General features: G+C 34.2%; 1 protein-coding gene across 1 annotated transcript; it reads left to right on the plus strand.

The window, feature by feature from the left end:
• Window positions 1-1,083: 1,083 nt before the first annotated feature.
• Window positions 1,084-27,549, plus strand: LOC124367272 (replication factor C subunit 2-like). The gene is made up of 8 exons (XM_046823976.1): window positions 1,084-1,443; window positions 3,893-4,004; window positions 4,704-4,912; window positions 7,555-7,750; window positions 13,372-13,465; window positions 17,443-17,558; window positions 24,414-24,527; window positions 27,378-27,549. The coding sequence occupies exons 1-8, from the start codon at window positions 1,322-1,324 to the stop codon at window positions 27,486-27,488; spliced, it is 1,074 nt and encodes a 357-aa protein (XP_046679932.1). The 5' UTR covers window positions 1,084-1,321; the 3' UTR covers window positions 27,489-27,549.

The following is a 27,549-nucleotide window of genomic DNA, read 5'->3' on the forward strand; positions in this document are numbered from 1 at the left end:
AAGATTGTCTTGGTGAACTGGAAGTTCTGATTGCATGTTGTATGTAAACATAGTTTTAAGTTGTTCTTATACCTAGATAAATAAGTTTTATTTTAGTCATAGGCTAAATGGTTATGTACCGTTGGAAGAAATAAAAAAAAAGAAAAAAAAGTAGGTTAACAAAATATATAACCATGTAATTCTTTGCAAAAATGAAAACCAGAGGTAATAGAATACGTATTAATAATATAAATTTACATAGCAAGGTTCAGTAGACTACGTAGTTGATGTTAATGAATGTAAGGTAACAAGGTATGTACCCGAAGTGTGGACAACAGGGTCCTTGCTGTGATTATGTACGGCATTTTTAAAAGACGAATTACTACTTTCAAAGAAGTCCAAATCATAATGCGAGGCTGTTTTCAAGATGTTGCACACGAGATATCGTGCTGTACAGAGCACGATTTGGGAACATTTCTTTTGAAGATGTTTTTAGATATAATTACTAATGGATTGTGGAAGTTAATCAGTCTTAAAAGTTTATTAAAATCGATATGTCCGTTGACCAATTTGAACACGAACGTTAAGTTTTGCAGATTGTGTCTGTGGTTCAGTTGCTTACTGCTTGCGACCCAGCTGGAGTATATATATACTCCAGACTCAAGATCGGCATAATTAGTCAGAGACCAACATAGCAGTCAAATCTGGACTAAATAGAATCGTGCTATTGGTTGAAAGTTAATTTATGGGTACCAACCTTCTGAGTTGAAGGATATCCGAACCAAAGGAGCACTCGCAAGTAACTACATTTTACTGGAGTAATAAAACTGTTTATTTATTACTCTATAAACGGTATATTATAATTAGACAACTTTGTTTTTAATATTTTGGTTATGGTATATCCCCCAAGGGGTTGTAGTCTTGGGGGGAGGGTAAAATGTATGTCGTATATGTTATTAAGGAGCATAGAAAATACTTTCAAAATAAAAAGCAAAGAACTGAGGTGAAATATAACATGAATAGTAAATATAGCAGTAGAAATAGTATTTTACTGTTTGGAGCCATTTTTAGCGAAGAGATTAAGATAGAAGAAGAAGAAGAAGAAAGCTGAGGCGGGAAACTTAGTTCTGGTAAAAATAATCAACACTGCTGCCAAGTGCTAATCACTCACTATTTATTTACAGTTTTAGGTTATAATTTTGAGTTTTAAAAACGTAGTAACGTCAGTATTTGTACTAAATTTGCCATCAAACTTCCAATCAATTTAATCTTAGTCAAAATAAATCAGCATTGACAAATTTTACAAATCATTAGTAGTTTTACACATTTTTGTAAAATTATTATGGCAGACACTGAACCAATGGAAGGTGTTGAAGTTACAGAACCTACGTCTACAAAACAGCATCAGCCTAGCACTAGCACTTCAACAACAAAATCTTCAGATAAAAGTCAAAACCTTCCCTGGTAAGTATGAAATGCACAATTTTACTTGATAAATTTAGATATCCGTGAAAATAGCCTAGTCATCAAGAGTCACAACCTATTAATTTAAAATTAAAGTTTTTAGTGTATTCTACTCCTGAGCTAAACTATTAATTGTTTTAGATAGTGAAAATCACAAATAGTCTAACTAAGCCATAACTTGCAGTGTATTATATTATCTGTGATTGATAGCTTGTATGAGAATTCCATAGTTAGTGGCGTAGCAACTAGCCTCTATACAAGAGTGCACTGAAGATGATCTTTGATATGTGGCTCCTAATGCCTGCCACTTAGCCTGAGCCAACCATGTTATGCTACGTTGCCAAACTGTCCTGGCCGACTGACAGTCATCGATCTTGACTCAGAGACATTCTCAATCTTTAACCTTAGTACTCTGAAGAATATTAGAGCTGATCGTAATCAAATGCTGTATAATAGCAAACCTGAAAAGGCCTACATTTTGGTAAAGAAATCATTTCTCTAAGCCAAACGTTAGTTTAATTACTTAATTGTTTTGAATTAACTATGTTGCCTTTTTACATTTTTATGTAAAACACCTACCTTCTTGTAATATTTTTCATCTTGTATTGCCAACTAGAGTTGTATACAGTATTTTAATAAAATGTCCATGTATATTATATACATGACGCTGCAGTACACTAATGATGTCTTAAAGGCTTTAAATATTATTATATTGTCTGTTTTAATAGATAGTATAATGATTATTCATACATTCTATTATTTATTATTATTCCTTACTTTTTTAATAAATAAGATCAAAAGAAGAAATTTTACATAGCAGACATTCCGTAGAATTTATCGTTTTTAGCTATAGGCTATCGTGAATCTATATTTTGTATTGGGTAATGTTAATGTGCTTGCAAAGTGCAAAATATGTGGACATATTTTGAGGGACATTTGTTATTAAGTATCAAACAAATTACGATTATCAGCATTTGTCATGTCGGGCCGAATGAAGGGCCGGAATGATTTCTTAAAGAAGCTAAGTGGGTTTTTCAATCCAAACTTATAAAGAATATTATGAGATGTTATATGAGAATATTATGTTTCACTCTTCTATATGTAATTTGGTTCTGCCGTTGTAAATAAATAGATGAAATGAAATGAATGTTTTTGGCAGGAGTAAGGCCATATGGAGTGACGATGCACTTTGCCACTATTGGCCTGATCTCAAGCGTCTTCTTTGCTGCTTCCAAATGCAGTTTAGTACTGTGCCTTGTAATTAACCATGAGTCAGGTATTCAACTAGTTCCGAGAGTTTCGAAAATTATGTATGTGTCTGAAAGTCTTTTAGGGTATTTATTTTAAACAGTTGTATCTTTAAGGGTAACTATTTGCATTTTGTTTTTAAATTATGACAATGATGTTTGTGTTTAACTGCGTTTTGCAAGTTGTTTCTGTTTGTAATTAGATTGTGTATACAAGATTTTCAAGTAGGAAGTTAAGCTGTTCGAGTTGGAAGTTGTCGTTAGGTTAGTTTTGATCATTTACAGGCAATTATTTACTTCACCCATTCACATTTAAGCCTATGTTGTTAGGTTTTAAAATGGAATTGCTTAGATAGTAAATAGAGAAGAAAGAGGAAACAAAGTGCGGTAAACCCTAAAAATAAAAAAGTTCTTGAAAAAGGAACTAACTTAGTAGTCGAACGAACTGGCACTAAAGCCTCCAGCGATCATTACGAGTTGGTGTCCACTCTGATTGTAGTAAATGAATAACATCACTTACGATAGTAGCCTACCTATCAGTAACAGAACGGAATTATAGAGAACCTTGTCACAAATGTGCGGGAGACTTAAAAGATTTGTACACTCATGTAACCATAGGTAAGGAATTAAGTTTCAAATATGTTATCAATTCTTCTGCAAAAATAATTTGCAGGCACCTCATTATTCGTTATAAAAATGACAGATTACTGTTATAGCCAATTTTAACAGTTGTCCTATATCATTTAAGATAACATGGGAAAGTAAATAACAACCTATTTATTAAATTATTACAGTTATTGTTTTTTTACAGTTTTCATTACTTATTGAGACTGTAGAAAGTTACAAAGTTTTGGTTGGCAGAAAACAAAAAACCGATCGTCGTAATGATATGTAATTTTCACTGATCAAAGTCAAATAAGTCTGATCTTTCTAATAATTTAGTTTTTGCAAGTCTTCAGTCAAAACATCATCTAAAAATAGTGGCCTCCGGATAGTACCGAAGTACTTTAATTGAATTGTCCTTGCACAAAATATTTTGATAGGTCTATATAATAATTTATATCTAATGATGTACTTTTTCCATACAATTTTTATAATCCATCCTTCTTTTAAAAGGTAATAATCTCATGATTGTATCGTAAACTAATAATGTTTTTCATCATTGTTTTTTTGTAATTAATTGTTTACCTGATTTTTTTAAGGATAGAGAAGTATCGGCCATTAACGTTTGATGATATTGTGGGAAATGAAGAAACCGTCGACAGATTGGCCAATATCTCCCGGAGTGGCAACACTCCACACATCATCATTGCAGTAAGCTTGTTTTTATTCCATTTTCTCTGCACTGGCATGTTTTAGCTATTTAAAGCTTTCTTTCATTTAAAAATCAAATAGTGTATAATTAAAGCATTATTATGGCTCATACTCACGCACGCGCACACAAACACACATACACACATATAAAACCTATATTTTTTTAAGTCTTCAGGAATAGTAATATAGACTATTAGCTTAATTCGTCAATTTTAAACATTCAATTCGTTTTCTTAACAATTTCCACTACAATGACTAACATAAATACAATGAAACTGGATAATCAATCATCATTTAAAAAGAAATTTATATCACACAGAAGTCATCAAGATTAGCATGGTACCTATACTGTCTGCAAAAATTAGACGTTCATATCAATAAACAGTTCTATCAATAGAAGTTTGTATTCATTTTTCAAGCAAAACAGCAAGAATGTTGCCAAAAACTTAACAAACCCAATAAGTACAAAGTAATAGTTTGGAATTAACTAAAATCCTAGATTATATCTTAGAATAAAACATTAAAAGATTTTTGTAGATAAACAGTTTTTTTTTCCTTAGTACACTGCTTGATTTATTAGTAAACAATTTGGTAAATAACCAATATTTTCAGTTTTCGACATAGGAAGCAATGTCAGCAGTTGTGTAGGTTTCTTTAGGCCTGAAGGGAATGTTATACTTAATCACTGTTATTTTCTAGGGACCACCCGGAGTGGGCAAGACCACCACAATTCTGTGCCTGGCGAGAGCGCTTCTGGGGCCCGCCATGAAGGAGGCGGTGCTGGAGCTCAATGCTTCCAACGACCGAGGGATCGACACAGTCCGTAACAAGATCAAGATGTTTGCCCAGCAAAAGGTCACATTGCCGCCAGGCAGACACAAGATCGTCATTCTAGATGAAGCCGACAGGTTCGGTTAAAATGATTTTCATATTCTACATTGGTATAAATTTGATACTAGATCACTCTTGATTTGTCATTTCTCAAATGTAATAAACAAATAGCCCTTTTAGGAATAGATAAACTCATTACTCAAGAAATAAAGGGTATTAGATGTAAAAAAAGAGGAATTGAGTACAATTGGAAAAATGACCAATTATGTGCAATTTTGTAATTATTTCAAAATACATGGTGGTTTTGTCACTACTTAATTTAAGAGACCCTTTACTGAAAACCAAAAATTTAGGTTATGTAAAAATGCTAATATCTGCATTTAAGACCTTCTGCATGATTACAGCTGAGCTATCATCAGCATACTGAATAATGTAGCAGTTGGTTTTTGTAGTGTGGGTAGAGAGATAAGCAACAAAAATTAAGAACAAAAAAGAACTTAAGTTCGAACCCTGTGGACAACCACTTTTACTTGATTTCCAATCTGAATTGTAATAAATCCACTTTTCTTCCAATTTTACCCTTTTACCCTATTTGAAACCTTTCAATAAAATTAGACTTGAAAAGGCTTTCCGCAGAAAAGGCTTTCCGCAGTGTCACGATTTCCATTAGAATAGATTCTATGTCACGTTAATTTTAGTAATAGGGCAACAATTTCACACTAGGTTTATTTTATATTTTTTTTCCCCCTGGGGCGGCCTACTGCCATGCACTTAAGCCTCAAGGGCTTTTTGCGCACCCCAGAAACACACCATGAGGCCCACCAGTCTACAACTTCAGCAGTTCAACATACCGCCGAAAACAACCTATCAAGTCCTCCTGGGAAAATTCACCACCCCTGTCCAACCAAAGATGGCATACCACTCTCTTGCTATTGCAGGGCAATCAAAGAGCAGGTGCTCAGCAGTCTTCTCCTGCTCATTACACCTTCCACTAGAGATCCACAGAGCGGATCCTCCTGAAGGATGCCGACTTTGTGAAGATGCTTCCTCAGGTGATCATGCCCCGTAATGAGACCTTAGAAGACATTGATCTGTTTAATGAGAGAAGGTCCGAAGCCACCCTGGAGGAAGGTGACTGTAATACCATTCTATTCACTCTCAAACCCAGATGCAACCTCCACCTTCTCTCATGCTCCGTGCGAATCCATTTCGAGACAACCCTTACTTTGGTCAGACTAATTTGATAATACAAAAATATCAAACTATTTTAAATAGGTTTGCCGGTTTTCAGGAAAATGGGCTCTATTGTAAGAATTAAGTCATATCCTCTATTTTTATTTTTATTTGTTGGATACCTATACACAACTACAAAAAGAAAAACTAAACGTAAAGCTGGAGTTATATAGGCAGCACAATCTGTAATGCACAAACATAGACATAACATACACACACTTCAAATTACATGTTATATAGCCTGAAAATCATGGTATCTTATTACTCTGGTTACCTGCACAGAAATTTTTCTGTGCATTTGATCAAAATATGTTAGGGAACAGATGTAAATAATTTATCAGATAACATGTGATAAATTGGAAGTTTGCGATAATTGCTATTTATGTAAATTTGTAGGTAGTCTGTTTTCAGAGGGTTTGAGTGTTGATAGCTTATTCAAAAACCATTATAGTCCAGTAAATGATGATAAAAAAGTGTAAACTGTGTATTTATCCCATACAGCACCGATTTTCATAAAAATTTGGATTTAGGTTTTACTTGTCGTCTATTTTATAGTTGACCCTATGCTGGAGGTTGCTTTTTCCCTGGGAATGAATGCCACCCCTTCTGGGGGGTGAAAAATTTTTTATTTAAAATAAGTTGGAAATCGATAAATTTAATTTTTTTCTGAAAGTCAATACTTTATTCGCAAGTGAAATTGTTAGTTTTCAGACAAAAAAAGGGATGGAGAAAAGGGAGAGATTTTCAATATTGTTTTCTAACGAAAAAATAGGAATCAACATTACTTTCTTCATAACTCGCTTAGTTTTGATGCTAGGAAATTTTATAAAAATAAAGGTTTTTTAATGGAAATTAAAAAAGGTACGTACCATGAATTTGTAATTTCCCTGACAAATTCATTGGTTTTTGGTTATTGTACATAGAAACTTTCCATTTTGGCGTTTGAAAATACCAATCAACTTTTAATAAGCTATAATTCCTTTTTTATTCAGTCTGCATATGATAAATAGACGATTTTTTTGTTTTTTTTATAAGTTATCATTTTGCTCTCTACAGAGTTTTCGATTAAATGCATATGTTTCCATTTATTCGTGAAAAACCATCTGAAAACGTGTTTTTTTTTTGGCCTGAAAAACCGACAATTTCACTCACGAATAAGTTGAAAAGTATTGACTTTCAGAAAAAAACTTCATAGAACAAAAGTTGCTTAGAATTAGTCAATTTATCAATGTCCGCACTTATTTTTAATGAAAAAGTGCTCACCCCCGAGAAGGGGTGGCATCCACCCCTAGAAAAAAGTAACCCCTGGCACAGGGTAGACTTTGAACTGAGGACAAGTAGAACTTAAATCCAAATTTTTATGAAAATCGGTGCTGTATGGGCAAAAATTGCTGGAATCATCTAAGTAAGTAAGTTTCATTTATAACTTGAGAAATTACAGAAAAGTGTATTTTTGTGTTTATTATAAAAAGTGTTATGGTGGCAGCATGACAGATGGAGCGCAGCAAGCTCTGAGGCGGACTATGGAGATTTACAGCGGCACCACACGGTTCGCTCTGGCCTGCAACAATAGTGAGAAAATCATAGAGCCGATACAGTCTCGTTGCTGCATCCTACGGTACAACAAGCTCACCGACGCCCAGCTGCTGGCTAAAGTCACAGAGATCTGCCAGAAAGAACAAGTCAGTAGTTAATTACTACTAAAAACTATTTTTCAAATATAAAGGTTTTTTGTAGGAGAGGCTAAACACTGTTAAGCCTCATTCTGCCCGTCTTCATGGGCCACTAGTCTGTGCAAGGAACTTATCAAACAGAATAAGGAAGAGAATCGATACAATACAAGGTCAATGGTACTAATATAAAGTGCTATGGTCCCAGACGAGATTTAAACGTACACTATCTCTAACTCAGATCTAATGTCTGATATCAGACCACTCGGGCATCGACTCTCACAACGTTTGTGTTTTAACCCTGAATAAATTTATATACTCTGTACTTTACTCTGTTTATGCCATAAATAAGTGTTAATTCAGAACCAGCTGACTAGAAACGGATAGACTATCAGGCTGACAGTCCACACTAGTTTCGGTAGAGTTTGAAATAGGATGGTATCAAAAAGGTTAAAAATATGAATAGTAATGTTTTTCTTAGATCATATTTCCTTAGCTTAACACATTTAAAACCATCTGACAGACATATAAATAAATGTTCAATGAGCGTCACCGTATACGGTTAATACAGAACCTCGAAGTGGTGACTTTCAAAGTCTTTATCTACGAGGTGTGATCGAAAAATACACTGAATGAATTCTTATAGCAGTAACTACTGACGCTACATCCATATAATGTAATATGCGAGTAGTGTGATATGTTGAGACAGGCAGTGACAAGTTTCAACACGCTGGAGCTTGTCAGTCGACTAATAGAGCCACTAGAGTGAGGTTGTGTTTATCATGTCTTGTCACGTGTTACGGATTTAGAACAACGCATTGAAATTAAGTTTTGTTTTATGTTGAAAAAGATTGCCAAAGAAGCTCATGAAATGTTAAAATCTGTGTATGGCAAAAATGTAGTAACTCTGAATACTGTATACAAGTAGCAAGACCGATTTAAAAACAGAAATAAGTCGGTTGAAGACAAGCAGCGTTCGGGACGTCCGTTAACCTCAAAAACAGTCCATGTGGAAAACGTAGTAGAAGTAATGGTTCGTTCAAGCAGGCGAATGACTATTCGAGAGCTATCGGAAGATATTAACATCTCATACGGTTCTGTTCAAAGAATTTTAACCGATAATGTGCAAATGAGACATGGAGTGCAAAATTTCTAGACCTTTGAGTGATGAACAGAAGGAAAATCGTGTGTCAATCTGTACAGAGTTGAGGGATCGTCTTCAAGCAGATCCGGATTTCATGGCCAAAATTGTAACTGGACATGAAAGTTGAGTCTTTGGATATGACACTGAGACCAAAATGCAGAGTTCACTATTGAAAACCGGTGCATTTCCTCACCCTAAAAGGCAAAATCGAACATCAAGGTCATGCTCATTGTTTTTTTTTTAAGGGCATAGTGCAATCAGAGTTTGTTCCAAGGGGAACAACTGTGAACTCTGAATTTTATAAGAATATACTGCGATGTTTGCAGAATCAGAATCAGTCTTTATTGTTACGTCAACGTTTATACATAGCATTGCTATAGAAACAGGTAACATTGTCATAAATTAATGTAATAATGATACATACACATATACATTCATACATATGCACATCACAATTCACATATACATATAAACTTAATAAACATACATATAAGAGGTCAAGACAGCATAACAAATTTAATGTAATCTATGTTAAAACACAATTTTAAAATTCAGGATCCATCAAATACTCATCAACACTATAATAGTTTTTTTCCAACAAAAAATCTGTTAGTTTGCTTTTAAATGTTTTTGAATTGATTAAATGTTTATATTTTTGAGGTAACTTATTGTATAGTTTTTTTGCCGTGTATATTGGAGTTTTTTCTACCAGACGCAGTCGATGTATGGGATATTGAAAATTAGCTTTAAATCTTGTATTGTAATTATGATCAAAGTTATCACTTGAAAAGCTTTCAAAATTTGATTGTACTGTTAGTAGGGTTTTCAGAATGTATAAATTTGGGAGTGATAAGATTTTTAATTCTTTAAACAGAGGTTTGCAAGAAGTTCTAAATGATGAAAAGGTCATTAATTTCATAATTTTTTTTGGATCTTAAAAACTTTATCAAAGTCAGAAGATGATCCCCAAAATTCAATACCATATTGAATTATTGAAAAAAAGAAAGAGTAGTAAATTATTATTCTAGTTTCCAAATTAATTGAATTTCGTAACACTAGCATTTGATAACATGCCGAGTTTAATCTTCTAATAATATTTTCAATACATTTTTTCCAAGAAAAGTTTATATCCAGATCTATACCTAAAAATTTTGCACTATCACATAATTTTATTTGTTGGCCGTGGAAAATCACATCCTTATTATAGCCCTCCTTTAATTGTGCTGTTCGAAAATTTAATAGTTGAGTTTTCTCTTGATTTAATTTCAATCCGTTAACCTTAAACCAGTATGCCAATTCATAAAAAGCTTGATTTAATTTATTTTCCAATTGAAAGTGAGAGTTTGCTTTAACAACTGCGGTTGTGTCATCTGCATATAATATAATTTTTGGTGAAACATTTTTAGGTAAATCATTAACGTACAGAAGAAAAAGTAGAGGTCCCAAAATAGACCCTTGAGGAACGCCAACTTTAATTTCCTCCCAACGAGATCTAGATTTTACACTATTTTTAAAAATTACAGTTCTTTGAAATCGATGAACTAAATAAGATTCAATCCACCGGATTGATCTATTTGAAAAACTGTACAGTTTAAGCTTTTTTAAAAGGATATTATGGTTCACACAATCAAAAGCCTTGGACAAATCACAAAACACACCCATGGTTCTCTGTGACCCATCCAAAGCCCAAGACACCTCATTTACAAGTTTATTAATGGCCCCTAATGTACTGTGACCCCTCCTAAATCCGAATACGTTGCAAAACAACATATGAAGAAAGAGACCAGAAAAATGGGTGAAAGGCTTTCTTCTTCATCACAACAATGCGCCATGTTACACCTCACTTCTAATTCCTGAGTTTTTGGCCGAAAAAAGTGTACCTGTCTGTCCACATCCACCATACTCACCCGATTTAGCACCAAACAACTTCTGAATCTTTGCAAAAATTACAACTTGCTTAAAGGAAAAAATTTTGGTACCATTCCTGACATTGAGAGGGTCACGACGACCGAGCAGCTAAAAACCCTTCAGAAAGAAACCTTCCAGAAAGTTTTCTGGTCATGGATTACACTTGGAATAAGTACATTGCCAGCTAAGAACAGTATGTTGAAGGAGATTAAATTGAATTCAATTTAAGTTTATTACTTTCTGAAATAAAAAAATTATTCACCATATTTTTTTACTACACCTCGTAGTTGTCTGATGGTGATAAAGTAAAATTTATGTGGCTGATGGTCTTTTTTAAGTTTATGGTGCTAAAAGAATAAAATCTATAAATAAAAAATTAATGTTTTGTATTCTTAACCCTTTTGAACTCTTCCATTTCAAACTCTGCCAAAACTAGACGATTGATTGATTTCTTTCTTAAGGGAAATTTCTCTATCATTTTCAAGAAAAATCTGGTTGCGTACGTAATCGGCTCCTGGGCTATAATTACACCACTGCTGGTACAATCTTATCCGCAGTCTATTGTCTCCCAAGTGTGGTAACCGGGAACATTATTCAATGAGAGTTCCAATCATCTTCGTTAACCACACTCGCCCTACAACTTAATCTGGTAATTCATTGATTAAAACGTTCATTCAATAAAAATAAAATACTGTATTGATCAAATTCCTGTGTTTAAAGAGACAATATTAAAAAAACACAATTTCATTGGAGTTGCTTCTTTTAAGATGTATCAAAGTGCAGTGAAAGTCAGTCATCATCTTCTATACTGACGAAGCAGCAGTACCTGAGCAGAATCTCTCCGATGGAGCGTCCTGTCAGCCATTGTTCCACCTGTTGTAGCCTGGAGTCGATGCTTTGCTGGTGGACAGGCCTCACCGTGACTCTTGTAGGATGGAAAAGTTGTGGCATTGTATCTAAGCAGAAATTATAATTGCAGGTGTATTCACTTCGAATAAATAAAGCACTGTAGGTGTGGGTTGAATCATTCAAAATAGTTGATTCATAATATTTTACTCTATTAATTTACAAGGTTATGTTTTGGGAAAGGGAACCAGATTGATTTGTAATTTACACAGGTGATTACACAGTAAGTAAAATAAAGCACTTTTATAGCTCAGCTGAAAGTTAAAAAGAAATAAATAAATAAAGAATAATTAATACTTAAAAAGAATATAACATGTTTGTCTCAGTTGTATTTGACTTTAATTGAATGTACTAGTCGATGATTTAAAAATTTTTTCTGATGACATTAAATTCTCATATTCTTTGTAAATTAATTTGTATTTTATTTTTTTGTATTTATTTAACAAATTCTTATTGACTATAGATTAATGGTTGGTGTTTGAATGTAATCCAGTTACAGCTTTTGGAAGTCGAAGATTTGGAAGATTTGATCTGACAAAGTTGATTACATAATTTTTAAAGTTGTATGTATGTCTGTGAGCCAATCTCGGTAATTATTGGTACTAGAGAAAGTGCGTTAGACTTCGACCAACTTGACAGCGAAGCATTGGCTTAGTCAATTAATTAATAATATCAAATGAATACTGTCATGGTTTAGAGTTACTTCAAACTGAAGTCCTCTTATTGTAGGTGGTTACAAGGGTGTTAATTTATGACTTACGGATCATTCAACCTTAACAGGACTACTCAGGGTAACCTCACTGATTTTACACAATTTACTTCACATTCATCATTGACTCATGACCAGTGTATTGAAATATTAAATACATGTTACAGAAGAAGAAATGTTTGTTAAAGTTGTGAAATGTCAATTGTACAAAGTAAGTAGGAAAAAATCAGGTTCAAAACCCTTAATTTAAATACTAAATATACAGTGATACTAAAATGACGAGTTTGAATTCATTATTTACTTGAATAGATTATTTTTTATTCTTATTCTTGAAAGCAAGTTTTATCCACTACCGGCTTGCTAGACCTGACGTAGTTTCAAGGGAAAGAATCAAAAGTATTGATGTATAAATCTTATTTCCAACCAATTTTATTATATGGAGCAGAGACGTGGACGTGGACTAAAAATGATTTAAGCAGATTGCAAGCTGCAGAGATGAGATTTTTAAGAGGGATAGAGAAGACTACAAGAAGAGATAGAATAAGGAACGAAATAACCAGAGAAAGATTGAAGGTAGTTTCACTGCAAGAGACAATGGAAAGAAGAAGAAGAATACAGTGGATGGGGCATGTGAAGAGGATGGGAGATAATAGAATGCCTAGAATAGCACTGGAGAAGGAGGAAAGAGGAAGAAGACCAAGAGGAATACCGAGAGGAAGATGGGAGGATCAAGTGTGGAAAGACATAGAGAGAAGGGGACTACAGAAAATGCAGGTGGAGGAAGAGGAGACCTGGAATGACAGACAAAAGTGGAGGAGGCTGTGTACGACGACCCGTGATAACGGAAACGTCAGATGATGATGATGATGATGAGATTATTTTTTAATCTCCACTAATGATTATGCTTAACTTAATTGATGGAAATTTGAAAGTATTGCGTTTTACTTACACTCATTTCCTCATCAGGTATCACACACCAACGATGGTCTGGAAGCCATTATATTCACGGCACAAGGAGATATGAGGCAAGCTCTCAACAATCTCCAGTCAACTTTCAATGGTAAGTTTGATATATTAAGTAATATTACAGTACTATAATATTAAGTATATAAGGATATTTTTTATTGCAGTCCCTTAAAATACCTTTTTAATGGCAAGAAAAATAGAAAGATGTAGATAAAAATTTCACGAGGAATTGTAATTATTTCGAATATTATTTAGGAATTTTCTATGAACAGGCCTGAAGAAAAACAGTTCAAGATAAAAATGTGAGTTTTTTTATTCAATGTGTGGGAAAAAACCGGAGAAAAGTTTTCTTATTGATAACAACTTTTCTTAAGCTATATTTAATTAAAAAAGGCATTCCTTTTCCTAAATGATTTATGAGATAAGTATTGACTTATCTACAAATTGAAAAAATTCACAGTTTTTTTTCAGCTGTTTTTATCTGGACCTGTTTAACAACTGCCCAAAGATTTTAATTTACATGCCTACATTTCGTTACAGAAATGCATTTTTCCAAAATTTATCTTACATACAAAAAGAACTAAACCTAAAACAGGTTGAATAGTTTTAAGGAAATGACTTTCATAGAAAATCCAACTACAAGTTAATTACAGTTGGAATTTTCATAAAACCTTTTATTTTAAATAAAATGTCTTATAAAATATCAAGTATTATCATATACACTAATTATATTACAAATAATTATGTTTATAAAAAATTAACCTTGTAATTATAATATTACACTGGGTGTTTATGAACTTTGCGAAAATATTTTGGGAATTTGATCTTTGGGTCTAGGCAAACATAAAAAGTAATAGAAATATGGTCTATAAATACTTAGTTTACAAGCTTTCTGTCTAAAATGTGTTTTTAAATTTTATTTACATTTTAGAAACCTGTAAAGATAAGGGATACAAAATTAGCGCAGTTATTGGTTTTGCAGTCTCAAATCAATATAAAAATTAATATTAGATTACAGTGGGGCACCCAGAAATCTTCTCTGGGGAGTGTCCAAAACGCTGTTTCTGTCGGGTTATGGAAAACTGAACAGAAGGGAGGGTCGGGGGTATTCGGACTCCTTTAGCATTAACAGTAGCTGGACCATTTACCTGTACCATTTTAGGAATACACTGTAACATATGATTCTAAATCAGTACAAGTACATTTTGTACTTGGTTACTAAAAAATGCTGTGTTCAAGTAGAAGCTACAAGAAATAGTAAGAACTGACCTCACTTTTGTAGTTGCTGCGTGATGGTGAAATTAAAATATTTATTATTTTGAACCACATTGAATTATATGTGCAGTGCAGTGTACAGTAGAGTCCCGGTAATCCGAGGTGAATGGGACCAGAATGTACCTCGAATTGTGAAGAACTCGAATTAATACGGAACACTTTGAGAAAAATTGGGTTATAATTAGAACTGAAGGCAAACAAAAGAAATATGCTTTTATTACAAATACCAGCATTAAGAAATTACTTACAGAGGTCCAAAGATGCAATATTTACTTAAAAAAACTGTCTAGAGTTTTTTGTTTCACCACACTGCAGCGTTTGCGGGCAGCCATGTCTCTGCAATTTTTCAGGAAATCTTTTATGGTTGCCTCTCCTTCAATTGTTTGAAACATTGATTGCAACAAACGGCATCTGTACTTTTTTTTCAAAGTTTCAAGTAGGCCTTGGTCCATAGGCTGAATGAGGCTGGTTACGTTCGGTCGCAAAAACATCGTGCGTATGCCATCGCATTGCAGTTCCCCTTCATCTGGGTGTGATCCTGCGTTATCAAGTGTTAAGATGGCTTTAGAGGGTAGGTTGCTTTTCTTCAAAAACTTTTTGGTTTCAGAAACAAATTCACTAAAAAACCAGTTTTAAAAATTTGTTTGTCCATCCATGCGTTTTTTTTTGGTTTGTATAAGTTGCTGGAAGCGTTGAAATAGACATGTTTTTAAACGCACGAGGCTTAGCAGACTTGCCAATGACAGTTAGTTTTAATTTATGGCTTCCCGACGCGTTTGAAGCGGCTAGCACAGTCAGTCTCTCTTTGCTTTTTTGTGACCTGGAGCAGCTTTTTCCTCCCGTGAAGCTAGAGTTTTTGATGGCAAAGTTTTAAAATTCAAACCAGTTTCATCACAGTTGTAAATCTGATCAGGTGTTAAATTTTCACTTTTAATAAGATTTTTTAACTTTTCACAGAACTGAACAACTGCTTCGGAATCCGCCGAAAGTTTCTCCCCACAAATTTCTAACTGCCTCACGCCATAACGTTTTACGCCATAATGTTTTTTCCAACGGTCAAGCCATCCTACACTTGCCGTAAAATCTTCCTCACCTTCATTGATTTCATTGCGAAAGTACAATGCCTTTTCCTGTAAAATAGGTCCGGAAATAGGACAACCTTTGTTTGACAAAACCATAAAAATAGGGCCTCGCTAGTTTTTTCATACTCTGCTTTCTTCATAGACTTCCGCTCATTAGTACACTTTTCTGTGCACTTTTCTGATGCAAACTTTTCAATTTTATCGCGATTCCTTCGCCAGTCACCAACTGTCACTTAACCAACTCCGTACTCGGCAGCTAATTTTTTTAACGTTTCACCTTTATCAAGTCTTTTAAGAGCTTCTAGTTTTGTTTTTATCGGTACAAACTTTCTTTTACTTTTTGAACTCATAGTTCACTGTATAATGAACACATAAACACTTCAGAAAATACTTTTTTACTAAAACTTAATATTTAGACAAGTACTGTACGTTGTAAATAACAGACGGGTAAGCGCACTGCGATCGTAATCTACAACAACCGTACCGCAGTCGAACGTGATGAGCAACGGACTGATTTATTTTTAGACAATACGGGGCGCGATGTTCCGTGGCCTTGACAATAGGATGGGGGTGGGGCGGTGCAAATGAAGTGGCACTGATGAGTCAGGCTGCCGGCTTCTCCAAGTAGCCTAGCACTCAGTTTACAGACATGCGCTCGAGTGTGTTGTACAAATATGTCAATATCACATTTTATTTTTTTACATGTGTTGGCTCGGATTTAACGGAACCTCGGACTATCGAGTCTCGAACTATCGGAACTCTACTGTATTTCATAAATTAAAATAGTTATAAGTTTGAATTTATATATTTGATTATGATGACTATTTGATTATGATTATGACTTTGCAAAGTTTACTTATGTGTTTATTGTGGCAAATAACTATAAAAGCACCGCTTCTAGATGTTAAAAATAAAATAATGTATTGCCACATTGCTGCCAAATACAGTGAAAATGAACTAAATGATTTCATGGGGGTGGGCCTAATGGTTCCAGTGTTCTATGGGAACTTTGCATACAAACTTAATAATTATTAAAACTTTAAAATTGATTTCTCTTCACGTTAATGTCAACTTACAATCGTGTGTGTCAGCATCTTGGCTCGACATTGCAGCTGTAGTCGGAAAAAGTGAAAATTAGTAGACTCGAATTCTAAAACATGAATGCTGGAAGCATTCGAAGTTGTACTCATAGTTAAAATCAAACTCACGAGATTCGAAGTTAAACTCGCCTAAAAAAAAAAATCACGACAGTATTAGCCATTTATCTTAAGATCCATGACAACGTGGTCTCGTCAGGAGGACATCACCACACTATTATCCATATTAATCTGCCAAATAAAACATCAACCAAGGTATAATATTATATTACATTCAAAATCAGATGTCTCGCATGATAGGGCTAATTTATAATACAAAAATTAAATTTTACGGAAAAGGCACACAAGGTGTTGCTCGGCAGCAGGATGGGCAGCTACAAAGTTCATGGGAGAAAAAATGTAGACGCATGCCAAGTAGGTTATTAATTTGTCAAGAATATAGTTCCAAGATCGGATGTAACTTATATTAACCTGTAATGAGTAACAGGGTTGCGAAAATATGTATTATATAAAATACAACTAAATAACGGTACAACTTATTAATGAATTTAGACCATAGTACTAATGCATTTAAATGCAAGCGATGAGTTTATTACATGCAGTTATTATTTGTTCAGGGTTTGGGCACGTCAGCAGTGAGAACGTGTTCAAGGTGTGTGACGAGCCCCACCCTCTCCTGGTCAAGGACATGTTGATGCACTGCGTGTCTGGGGATATAGCTAAGGCGTACAAGGCAAGTAACCTTTTGTTGTTGGTGTGATAATATTACGATTTTGGTTGGAGTAATGATATATGTCTGATCAATATGAGTGTTAATTCGATACACCAAGTGGAGCATTTTTTTAAAAAGGAGAGACCGATCCCCCTTTTAAGCCTTATTCTGTCCGTCCTCATGGGCCACTGGCCTGTGCGAGGATCTTATCAAACAGAATAAGGGGGAGAGTCGATACAGTACGAGGTAGATAGTACTGATAAAAAGTGCAACGGTCACAGACAGGATTTGAACCTTCGATATCTCTAACTTAGGCCCAAAGTCCAACGACTTAGACCGCTCGGCCATCGACACTCCCAACACAAGGACATTTCATGCCCTTTGGCTTACATGTAGCCTTTCATCCATTGATCCATCAGCTGTGAACCATTTTCATTGTATTTATTGTTTCTGGTCACGGAACTATGGACTCTGCATTACATGTTTGTAAAACTAATAAATTTGACAAAATTCTATATTTCTGTTAAACTTAAGAAATAAAGCTGTGCTCATTGTGCATTTGTGCACCTGATGAGACAAGGAGAACAAATTTTCATCTAGATTACATTGGATGACTGCTGGGTAAACCAGACAGAGACCTTTTGTGGTCTGGATGTCTCTGATGTTAAAATGATACATCAAGTTCATTTTGAACACCTTCGTCACCAAACATTTTTGATCTCTTCAGACGACCGTAGACTCCAAATTGCAAGAGTAAGATACTGTATGAAGCGGGAGGTGAACTGGAGGTAACCTCAACATTCACTCCTAAGATCTGATGTACTTTTTGCCTGTTTGAGTTTTATGTAAATTCTAAGTTACACCTTATGGTTTCTGAACAGTTAACCCCTTGACTGGCATGCATTGGGAACACTCATGGATGAATCCACATTTATATCAACACATTTCCAATAGCTGCCTGATAGCTGTAAACTGATAAACTAGAGAACCAATGGGAGTTTAGTTCAACTGAGAGAACTTTATAATTAGGTAATATTGTTGCAATACCTTGACCATTTTACTGGCCAGCGACTCATTTTGAGTCACTATGTCATCTCCATTTCTATTACTATTTAACCATCAAGGAAGGCTCTATCCCTGGCAAAAATAATAGCTGTGTTCCTAATGAACTAAACTATCCCAAACTCGGCCCTACATCAGCTCACAGACAGGGTGATTACTACCACTGTTATGGGAGGAAGCGTCAGTGCAAGGATTACGAGGGGCTGTCCCCAGGGCGGCGTCCTTTTTCCTCTTCTGTGGAACCTTGTGGGCAACCTGCTCGTGTCTTGGAACAGTAGTGGTGACCGCACAGGGGTATGCAGATAGCATCGTGAATCTTGTGAGTGTCAAGTTCAACACAACAGTCACGGAACTGACCAATATTGCTCTGAACATGGAGGGGAACTGGTGTGATGGGATGAGCCTTAGTGTCAACCCCACCAAGGCTGCCGTGGTTGCCTTTACCAGAATGTGTCAGTTGGAGGGTATTGGTCCATTCTTATTGAAAGGTTCTTTCGTCGAGTTAAAGTCTGAGGTCAAGTACCTGGGCGTTATCCTTGATAGGGTCCTGAACTGGGACCCCATTTGCAGAAATGGTCTTTAATGCAATGAGACGTGTGATAGTTGGGTCCTAGGGGCTTAAGCCGAGGCTTTTGTAATGGCTTTATGTCTCCGTGGTTAGACCTTATAACAACTTGGATTTTAGATATTACTATTCCAAAAAATTATGAATAAAATTATCAATCAGACATCCAAGACGATATAAAATATTTTTTGATTAGTAAGCTTCGAGTGAATATTCAGTAAATTTGTTACTAAATTTGTAACTATTAAATATTATCTGCTTTGTCTAAAATAAAATCACAGTTCAAAATAAAAATAACGGATATATTTAAAAAATGGCAAATTAAAAAGTTTAATGCTTTAGAATTTCATCACTCTCTATATTCACCAAAGAATTGACAAATAGTTTAATAATAGTAAAAAGGTCCTTTGGCAAAAAATATAAATTTCAGTCAAATGTATCAAACTAAGAATCAGAGCTCTCTCCTGAAATAAAATAAAGTTTTCAAATAAAATCAAATACCACTAAGAAATAACTAAAATAATAATGTTCACTTCTAAGTTCACTAAAAATTCAAAAATAAAAAATCAAACTTCTCTTTTCACTAGTTGCACCTTAACTTTCAAGTCTTTGCAATTCAGATACAACTCTCTCAAACAATTATTAGAATTCAATTAAAATCCAATAAAACAGTTCAAATTAAATATTAATAAATTACAAAATTTATTAAAATTCAATCAAAGTTAAATTTTAATTCACTTTTCTTGCAAGTTTGAACCAAATGTAACTTGTTTGATTCTATTGTGCTTTATTGTTCATCGAGAATCAATTATGCAGATTGCTTTGTAGTTTCTATAAATTAAATTTTTCCTGTAAAAAAAAGACAACAAAATTAATTTAATATCAGATTTGGAAGACTATTTCAATATAACGTACTATAAATTTGGTGCTTAGCTCAAAATCCTTCGCGTAAAAACATTTAGAAACGGCATGCACTGTCATCAACTAAATTCACGATAATTACCCAAAAAGAAGGCCGAAAATTATGTGCTGGCAGTTTTTATAGTTCCCTTTCCACCCCCCTCTAATGGAGATCCGCGGTGTTCTCTCATTGGCCCAGCCGTATCCAACTCGAGAAACAATAGCCCTCTCAGATCTGACGTAACTGCGGTACACAAAACAAGTTCTGATCAATTCAAGGCAGTGAACCGCCTTCCTAATAATTTAAAGTTACCAGCACTAACTTGCCAAAGGATTTCATATTCATTTTCATCCTAACTTCCCACAATCTAATTAAAATTAAATCCCATTACTTTGTTCCCAAAATGTTCATTCAATTTAAGTTTTAACTATTAAAACAATGTAGCTTTAAAAACGCTACAGACCTGCACTAATGTTCGGGGTTGTCGTCTGGTGGCCAAACATGGAGACCAGGATGGCAGTAGCTAGTCTGGCTAGCATCCAAAGGATGGCTTGCTGTGCTATCATAGAGGCTTTTCCAATTGCACCGGGCGCGGCTCTAGACTGTTGTCTTACCTTGCTCCTCTGGACATTGTCATTTGGGCTATGTTCAGGAGAAGTGCCTATAGTCTTCAGCATGTGGGTCTTTGGTCAGCCTTGGGCTGCAACAGGGGGCACTGCAGAATTAGCATCCTGATTCAGGAAAATGCTCTGCACATGGTGTCTGATCAGATGCTACAAAGATTTTCCTTCGACAAAACCTTCAGAATTGTTATACATTCAATTGAGGGAAGGAAATCTCTTCCATCAGCAGAGCTTAAATGGTTTACGGATGGTTCTAAAACTAAAAGTGGCACAGGTGCTGGAATTGGGGGAATAAGACCATGTAGATATCTAGTGTCCCCTATGGGTCCTTTCTACAGTCAAGTAGAAGTTACAGCAATAATGGAATTTGCTCTTAAGAATCTTCGTCTGCGGAATAGGAGTAAGACAATTAGCATTTTCACAGATAGCCAGGCAGCATTATTGAACTCTTATGTGTTCAACTGCAAACTTGTCTGGGATTGTTATAAAATCATTTCTCCCTTTAGTAAAATCTACAATGTGGTTGTTTGTTGGGTTCCTGGTCATGAGGGGATCTCTGGTAACGAAAGAGCTGATGCCAACTTCTCTTAGAGGCTGCATCTGGTTCTGAGAATGAGTAGAATGTTTCTACAGTCGCCTTCTCCCAGGGTGGCGTCTGACCTCTCCATAAGTAGATCGGTGTCTCGGGTTATGGGTCTGATTACGGGACATGGTCACCTGATGAAGCATTTTCAGAGGGTCGGCATTTTTCAGGAGGATCCAATCTGTAGAATGTGTAACGAGCACAAGGAAACTGCTGAACACCTGCTCTTTGACTGTCCTGCAAGGGAGCACTACACTATCTTTGGTAGTCTAGACAAGGTGGTGAATTTTCCCAGGAGACTGATTGGTTGTTTTCAGTGGTTTGTAAAACTGCTGAAACCATACTGCTTTTTTCTGGGGTGAGCAAAAGGCTTTTGAGGCTTAAGTACATGGCAATAGACAGCACCTTAGAAGAAGTAGAAATTATTCAAAAAGGTTTAGAAATTACCAATAAAAGTAATCACTTGACTTTTGGAATTTTAAAGTAGTTGCATAGTTAGCACCAGCCGCAAAGTTGTTAGAAGGGTAAAAAAAAACTACCTACGTTTTCAAGTGTCATACAGAATTTTTATTTTTTGTGTATGAAACTCACATCACTCAGCTCTTTCTAAACATGTGGATTTTTTGTTACAAGTGTATATGTTTTCTTTATACACATGACAATTCAGTTGCCTAGCAACTGCATGCGTATTTCTCTATAATGCGACTCAATTATAGTCGTTTTTGTTTTGATAAATAAAAACTGTATAGATATATTTTTAACACCTTCACGGTTTTTGACTTATTATTATGTTCAATGCGATTGGGTAAAAGTGTGCTACCGAAGTAATATCATACATCACTATATTGTTCCTGTTTTATTCTGTTATGCCTGGTGTATTATTTCGCAAGAACCATGTCTTTGACAACCTTGCATCGCGCAAGTAGTTCTGGCATTTTCTACTAGATGTCAGCACTTCCTTTGTTCTCTGTCATGTGTGTTTGACCTTGGTGAATTCACTTTAGTTGCACAGTGCAGACAGCCACGTGTTGGTGCATGCTATCCGTTCTGGACTATTTTATGGTTTTATTTCTAGTGTTTATTGGCTCCAGATGAAGTGTGTTGTTACTGTCATCATCAGCTGTTATTCGGGCTGAAAACTCTGATTGAAAAAATACACAAGTGTGTTGTACAAAGACTGTATTTGTGTAAACAGTGAAGATTGCTTGCTGATTTCTATTCTTTTCTTGCTCTTCATTTTGTATTGTTTGTTATAACTCTATTTATACTAAAATGTGGCAATTGTTATTAGAAAATCATGGTATTGTGTTGTATTATATATAAAGCAGTATTACATTGCATTATCCTTTTACTTCAGTATGAATACACATTTACAAAGTGTATTACATATCAATACAAAGCTTACATTCTACACTATTTGGGAAAAGGTATTGAATCCACAAAAAAAAACCATCATAAATACAATACACTATTACCAAACATTTATATTTTTTGAATTCAACATACCTGATAGAACATCTATTTGGGGTTACTATGATATAACATTTGGTAGGTTTATATGTAAAGAAATATTTTATATGGACTTATCAAAAACCATTTGATCAATTAGCAACTTTTTTGTATATTAGTAAAAGATTTATATGTCATATATTTATACACATAGTTTCATATTTCATTTTTGAATAATAAGTTCTGCATTTCGGAATGCAACGTTTTTGGTTTTACGCTAAAAATGCTCAGCAATCACTAGTTTTTTCAATTTAATTTTTTTTTTCCAGTTCAATATTAAAATTCAAAATACCTGGAAAAAAATAAGTGTACATTTACATAAAGCGTATGTACATTTTATAGCAGTTTAGAAAACCTCTTGCAAATAGGCCAAAATGGGCTTGCCTGTATAGAAGTTGCTATATGGTCTGTTGGAGGGCTAAAGTATGATTTGCAACAATCAACATTGTGCAATGCCCGCGTCGCAGTGTTTATCTTTCATATTTTTAGTGTTTCAGTTGGTATGAGAGAAACACAGTAAACACAAATAGAACTGGTAGGCCAAGGACAAGCTATGAAAGTAAACATATGTGTGATTGAACTGTTTCAAAGCATGACCTTTATCTGCCAGTCTATTTGAGGCCATTCTTGTAACAATGATGAAGACGTGTTATTTTTGAGATATACTAAGTTAGACATTAATGTGTGGAAAATTCCAGTTACGTATCACACTGTTACTAATATTAAATTCACAGATGTAGGCATGTGCGTTTCAGTTACATTTTATCCATCAATTGTGATAAATTTCAATTAAAAATATTAGTATTCTTGTATGATTGTAAAAATAAACCCAGCGAAGTGAAATAATTGTGGGACAGAAAATGTGGAATTAACCTCTTTTGAGACATGAACTATGTCAATACTCAAAAGCCTAAATATAAATAAATATGTGTAATTTCAATAAAGTTTGAATCACAAAAATTACTTGCTCTGCCGGGACTCGAACCCGGAATACTCACTAGCTGGACGAGTGTGCTACCGCTACATAATATTTATAGTTAAAATTATAAAAAGTCTTTGTGGCGAAATTCTTGAAAATTGAATCCAAACTGAACACATTAATGTAATAACTACTTTTATTGATTCTACAGAACGTTTCCATGATTCACAAAACCTTATGAGATAGTATAAAAGTGAAGATTTGTTCATTAGATGCAAGGCCATGAACAAAATGAAAAACAATTCTTATAAATTCATTCAAAAAGAAATTAAAAAATTCAAGCTGTTAACAACGTTTTTGCAAATATAATATAAATGATAGTAGATATGTTATTATTTTTGTTAATTACAGTTAATAGTTCAAAATTAGAACTGTATTACAGTATATATTTAGTGTTGAATTTGTCTTGCTCATTATTGGAAATAAAATTTATCCATGGATTTACAATTTTATATTGAATAATCTGAGTAGATTTGATTTACTATACAGATTAGACCATTCTGCAAATCAGTTTATATGCACTGTTCTAGTGAGAGTGAAGTAAGATTTTGGTATTTGTATCAATTCTATCTGTCAGGTGTTGTGAAAATGATCAAAGGTACTATTACTTTGTCACCTACATGTTGTTATGGAACTTTTGCAATGGTGTTGTAGATAATTGCTCATCTCTGGAAGCTGGGTTACGCTCCTGAGGACATGATTACGAACATATTCAAGGTCAGCAAGGGGCTGGATATTGCAGAGACTATAAAGCTTGAGTTTGTTCAGGTAATACTGTCTTGTCACCACTGAGGAAATACTGGCCACCATACTATCTGTTGTTAATCTATGCCGTGTCCTTAAGAATATTTTATATCCTAAGGGAGCCATATTACTATCAATTCTAATTCATCGATCAACAATTTTTAATAGGTTCTTTACTATTCAGGCTTGTCCCCTTTGGAACGCTCTCCCCGATGATATCAGATATTGAGGACCGTGCTCATTTCAGGGCAGAGGTTAGGGGGTTGCTGCTGGGGGGCCTGTGGGGGTGACGGGTGGTGCTGCTTGTTGCGGTCATGTTAGAGTGATAGAATGTTCCATTGCTTCTTGCTCTTCATTTTGAATTTTCTTGTATTTATCGTAAAATTTATAGTTTTTCTTTTGTATTTTAAGTATTTCATTAATTTAAATATATAGATTTTTACTTTAAGATCATTTACTTTTGTATAGGTTAAGCATTTTTGTTTTTCTATTTAAAGAATAAGTTAATAATTCACCACAATTGGATCAAACTATTGTAAATTTACTGTATACAATATGAGGTTGAGTGGTAGAGAGGTCTTGGTAGTTCTAACTCCGCATCTTTAATAAAGGCATTTTTAATTTATTCATTTAATTAATTCATTCATTATATGGAGAAGACATGCTATAGGATGAACTGTAACTCATTTATTGGTTCCTGAAGTGTGGGTTTGCTTTGGGCCAAATTTTGAAGTTTCGGCCAACCGGTAAGAGCTGTGAACTACTAACAGCTCACCAATAATTCTGATTTGATGTCATCAAAGTTCAGATGCAATTTTGTGTTACACCTGCTAACATTGCATACTTTTTCTGTATATAAAATGTATATTATCTGGGTAAAATACAATGTGAACATTTTATTTCTTGTAATGTAAAAAAGTCGTAATTTGATTCTCTTTTATTAATCGTCATCTAGAAACCAGACCATAGGCTGGATTCCAACATGATCAGGCTGTTATAATTCTTTAAAAGTGTCCCGCACACACATTTAGTTACTAATGTTGTGTGGTGTAGAAACAACATAGTTTTACTGTCTTATTTCTTAATTGTTTGGAGTCCCACCCAAACAGGGCTTCACAACAACTATGCATTTTCTTTTCGATGCCGTCCTGCGACAATGGACAAAAACAGTAAATATGTGAGCTAGATCGTCAACTGAATCGTGGGTCCTGATCATAAACTAATTATTTCACTGAATTTATTTTATGAATCTTATTTACCAACAGTCTGTACATCGTTAGAAAACATTATAACTTTCATTGTGCTCGGTTGCAGAATATGTCCAATCACACGAGCATTGCTAATTTTTCTTTGACTCAAGGAAATTTAAAAGAAAGAAATTTAGATGGTGCAAAATTATGACATGAAATACAAAAATTAGAATTTAAAATCATAAAAATACAAAGAAGACAAAATTATATGAAATATAATCTAGTGCTTTGTGCACCAAATAAAGAAAAACAGGTGACTTGTAGACGATGCATCTCGAGCATCTCAACCACTGTCTTCTACGTGCGCGAGTTTACTGTTAACCTGTGTTTTGCCGACCACTGTACACGAGACCACAGAACAATTTTCATTGGAACTGCGTTTTAATGTAAATTTCTTTACAATTAACAAGCTAAGTTACGCAAAAAAAAAATTTTTAATTAATTTTCTTCATATTTAGAATTCAAAGAAACTTTTTACTACATTTTGTAAAAACGGAATAATTTTGCTATGTTATACAGTATAGAATATGTTTATATCATCCTTAGATTTAAACGTAATGAATAGGTTTTCTTCTCTTTGGCGCATGCGTTTGATCTCTATGACTCTTTAGGCAGTGGATTTCTTGTGGAATATATTACAGGACCATGAGAACTTGTCTAGCTTCTGAACAATAGATACTGATAAGAATGGCACTAAAAATAAAACTAGGTAATAGGAGATGATGTGAAGGGAAATACTGTTTCACAATTCTGTTTCCTTTGTGTTCAAGTAAAAACATGGATATTTACTTAGATTCCTTTTATTTATAATATTACTTTTTTGTATCAAAAAGTGTTTTGGAATACATTTAAAATATGAAAAAATCTCCAAATAGTTAAAAAAAATTTTTTATAACTATCATGTTATAAAATGTTATTATTATTAATTAATAATAACAAATAGTAGTAAGAACTGTTCAAAGAGACATGAAGTGAACATTTGTGACAATAAGTGATAAAATTTATTAGGACATCTTTTGCTGGGATCTGATATAATTATTTTGTCAACAATTTTGGGTTTATCAATAACTTAAATTTCAAACAAGAATTCATTCTTTTTTGCTGATTTTTAGAAATAGCATGGGTTTTAATTTTATTAATATAATTCAGCTTCGCTGATAGTCTACAAAAAATAGAGATCGAAGGAAACAGGATTTTTCCAGACATTTGCCAACGTTCAGTGAAACAAGAAATCAGTAACACTACGTTTTGAGATCTGCAAACTGATCTCTGCTTCTATTATGTATTAGGTTAGTTCTTTACCTGAAGAAATCAGATAGCAGATCTCAAAACGTAGTGTTACTGATTTCTTGTTTCACTGAACAATGGCAAATGTCCGGAAAAATCCTGTTTCCTTCAAAATCCTTCCATCGCCTAAAATAACCTTCAAACAAAGAAATATCAAAGAAAATTGTTCCACTGTTCAGGTACATGTATAAGAATTGCTAGTAAAGTCCTCTGAGAGCAAAAGACAGTATGTTAATATTTCTAAAATGATATAGAACAATAATGATAAATTTGATTTATTTGACTTTAGTCCTTTGTCAAATATATTTTTTGTGTGTAAACATTCTTGTTATTTCAGGAGATCGGGTTGGTACACATGCGGATTGTGGAAGGCTGCAATTCACTATTGCAGTTGGCTGGACTGCTGGGCAAGTTGTGTCAGAAAGCCAATGCTCTCACTGCCCAGTAAGTTTTTCTACTAATAGATTTTTTTGTATATACATTTTCTTGAATTAAACATTTTTATTACA

The sequence above is a fragment of the Homalodisca vitripennis genome, chromosome 8, assembly GCF_021130785.1.
Source record: "Homalodisca vitripennis isolate AUS2020 chromosome 8, UT_GWSS_2.1, whole genome shotgun sequence".
Classification (NCBI taxonomy): domain Eukaryota; kingdom Metazoa; phylum Arthropoda; class Insecta; order Hemiptera; family Cicadellidae; genus Homalodisca; species Homalodisca vitripennis.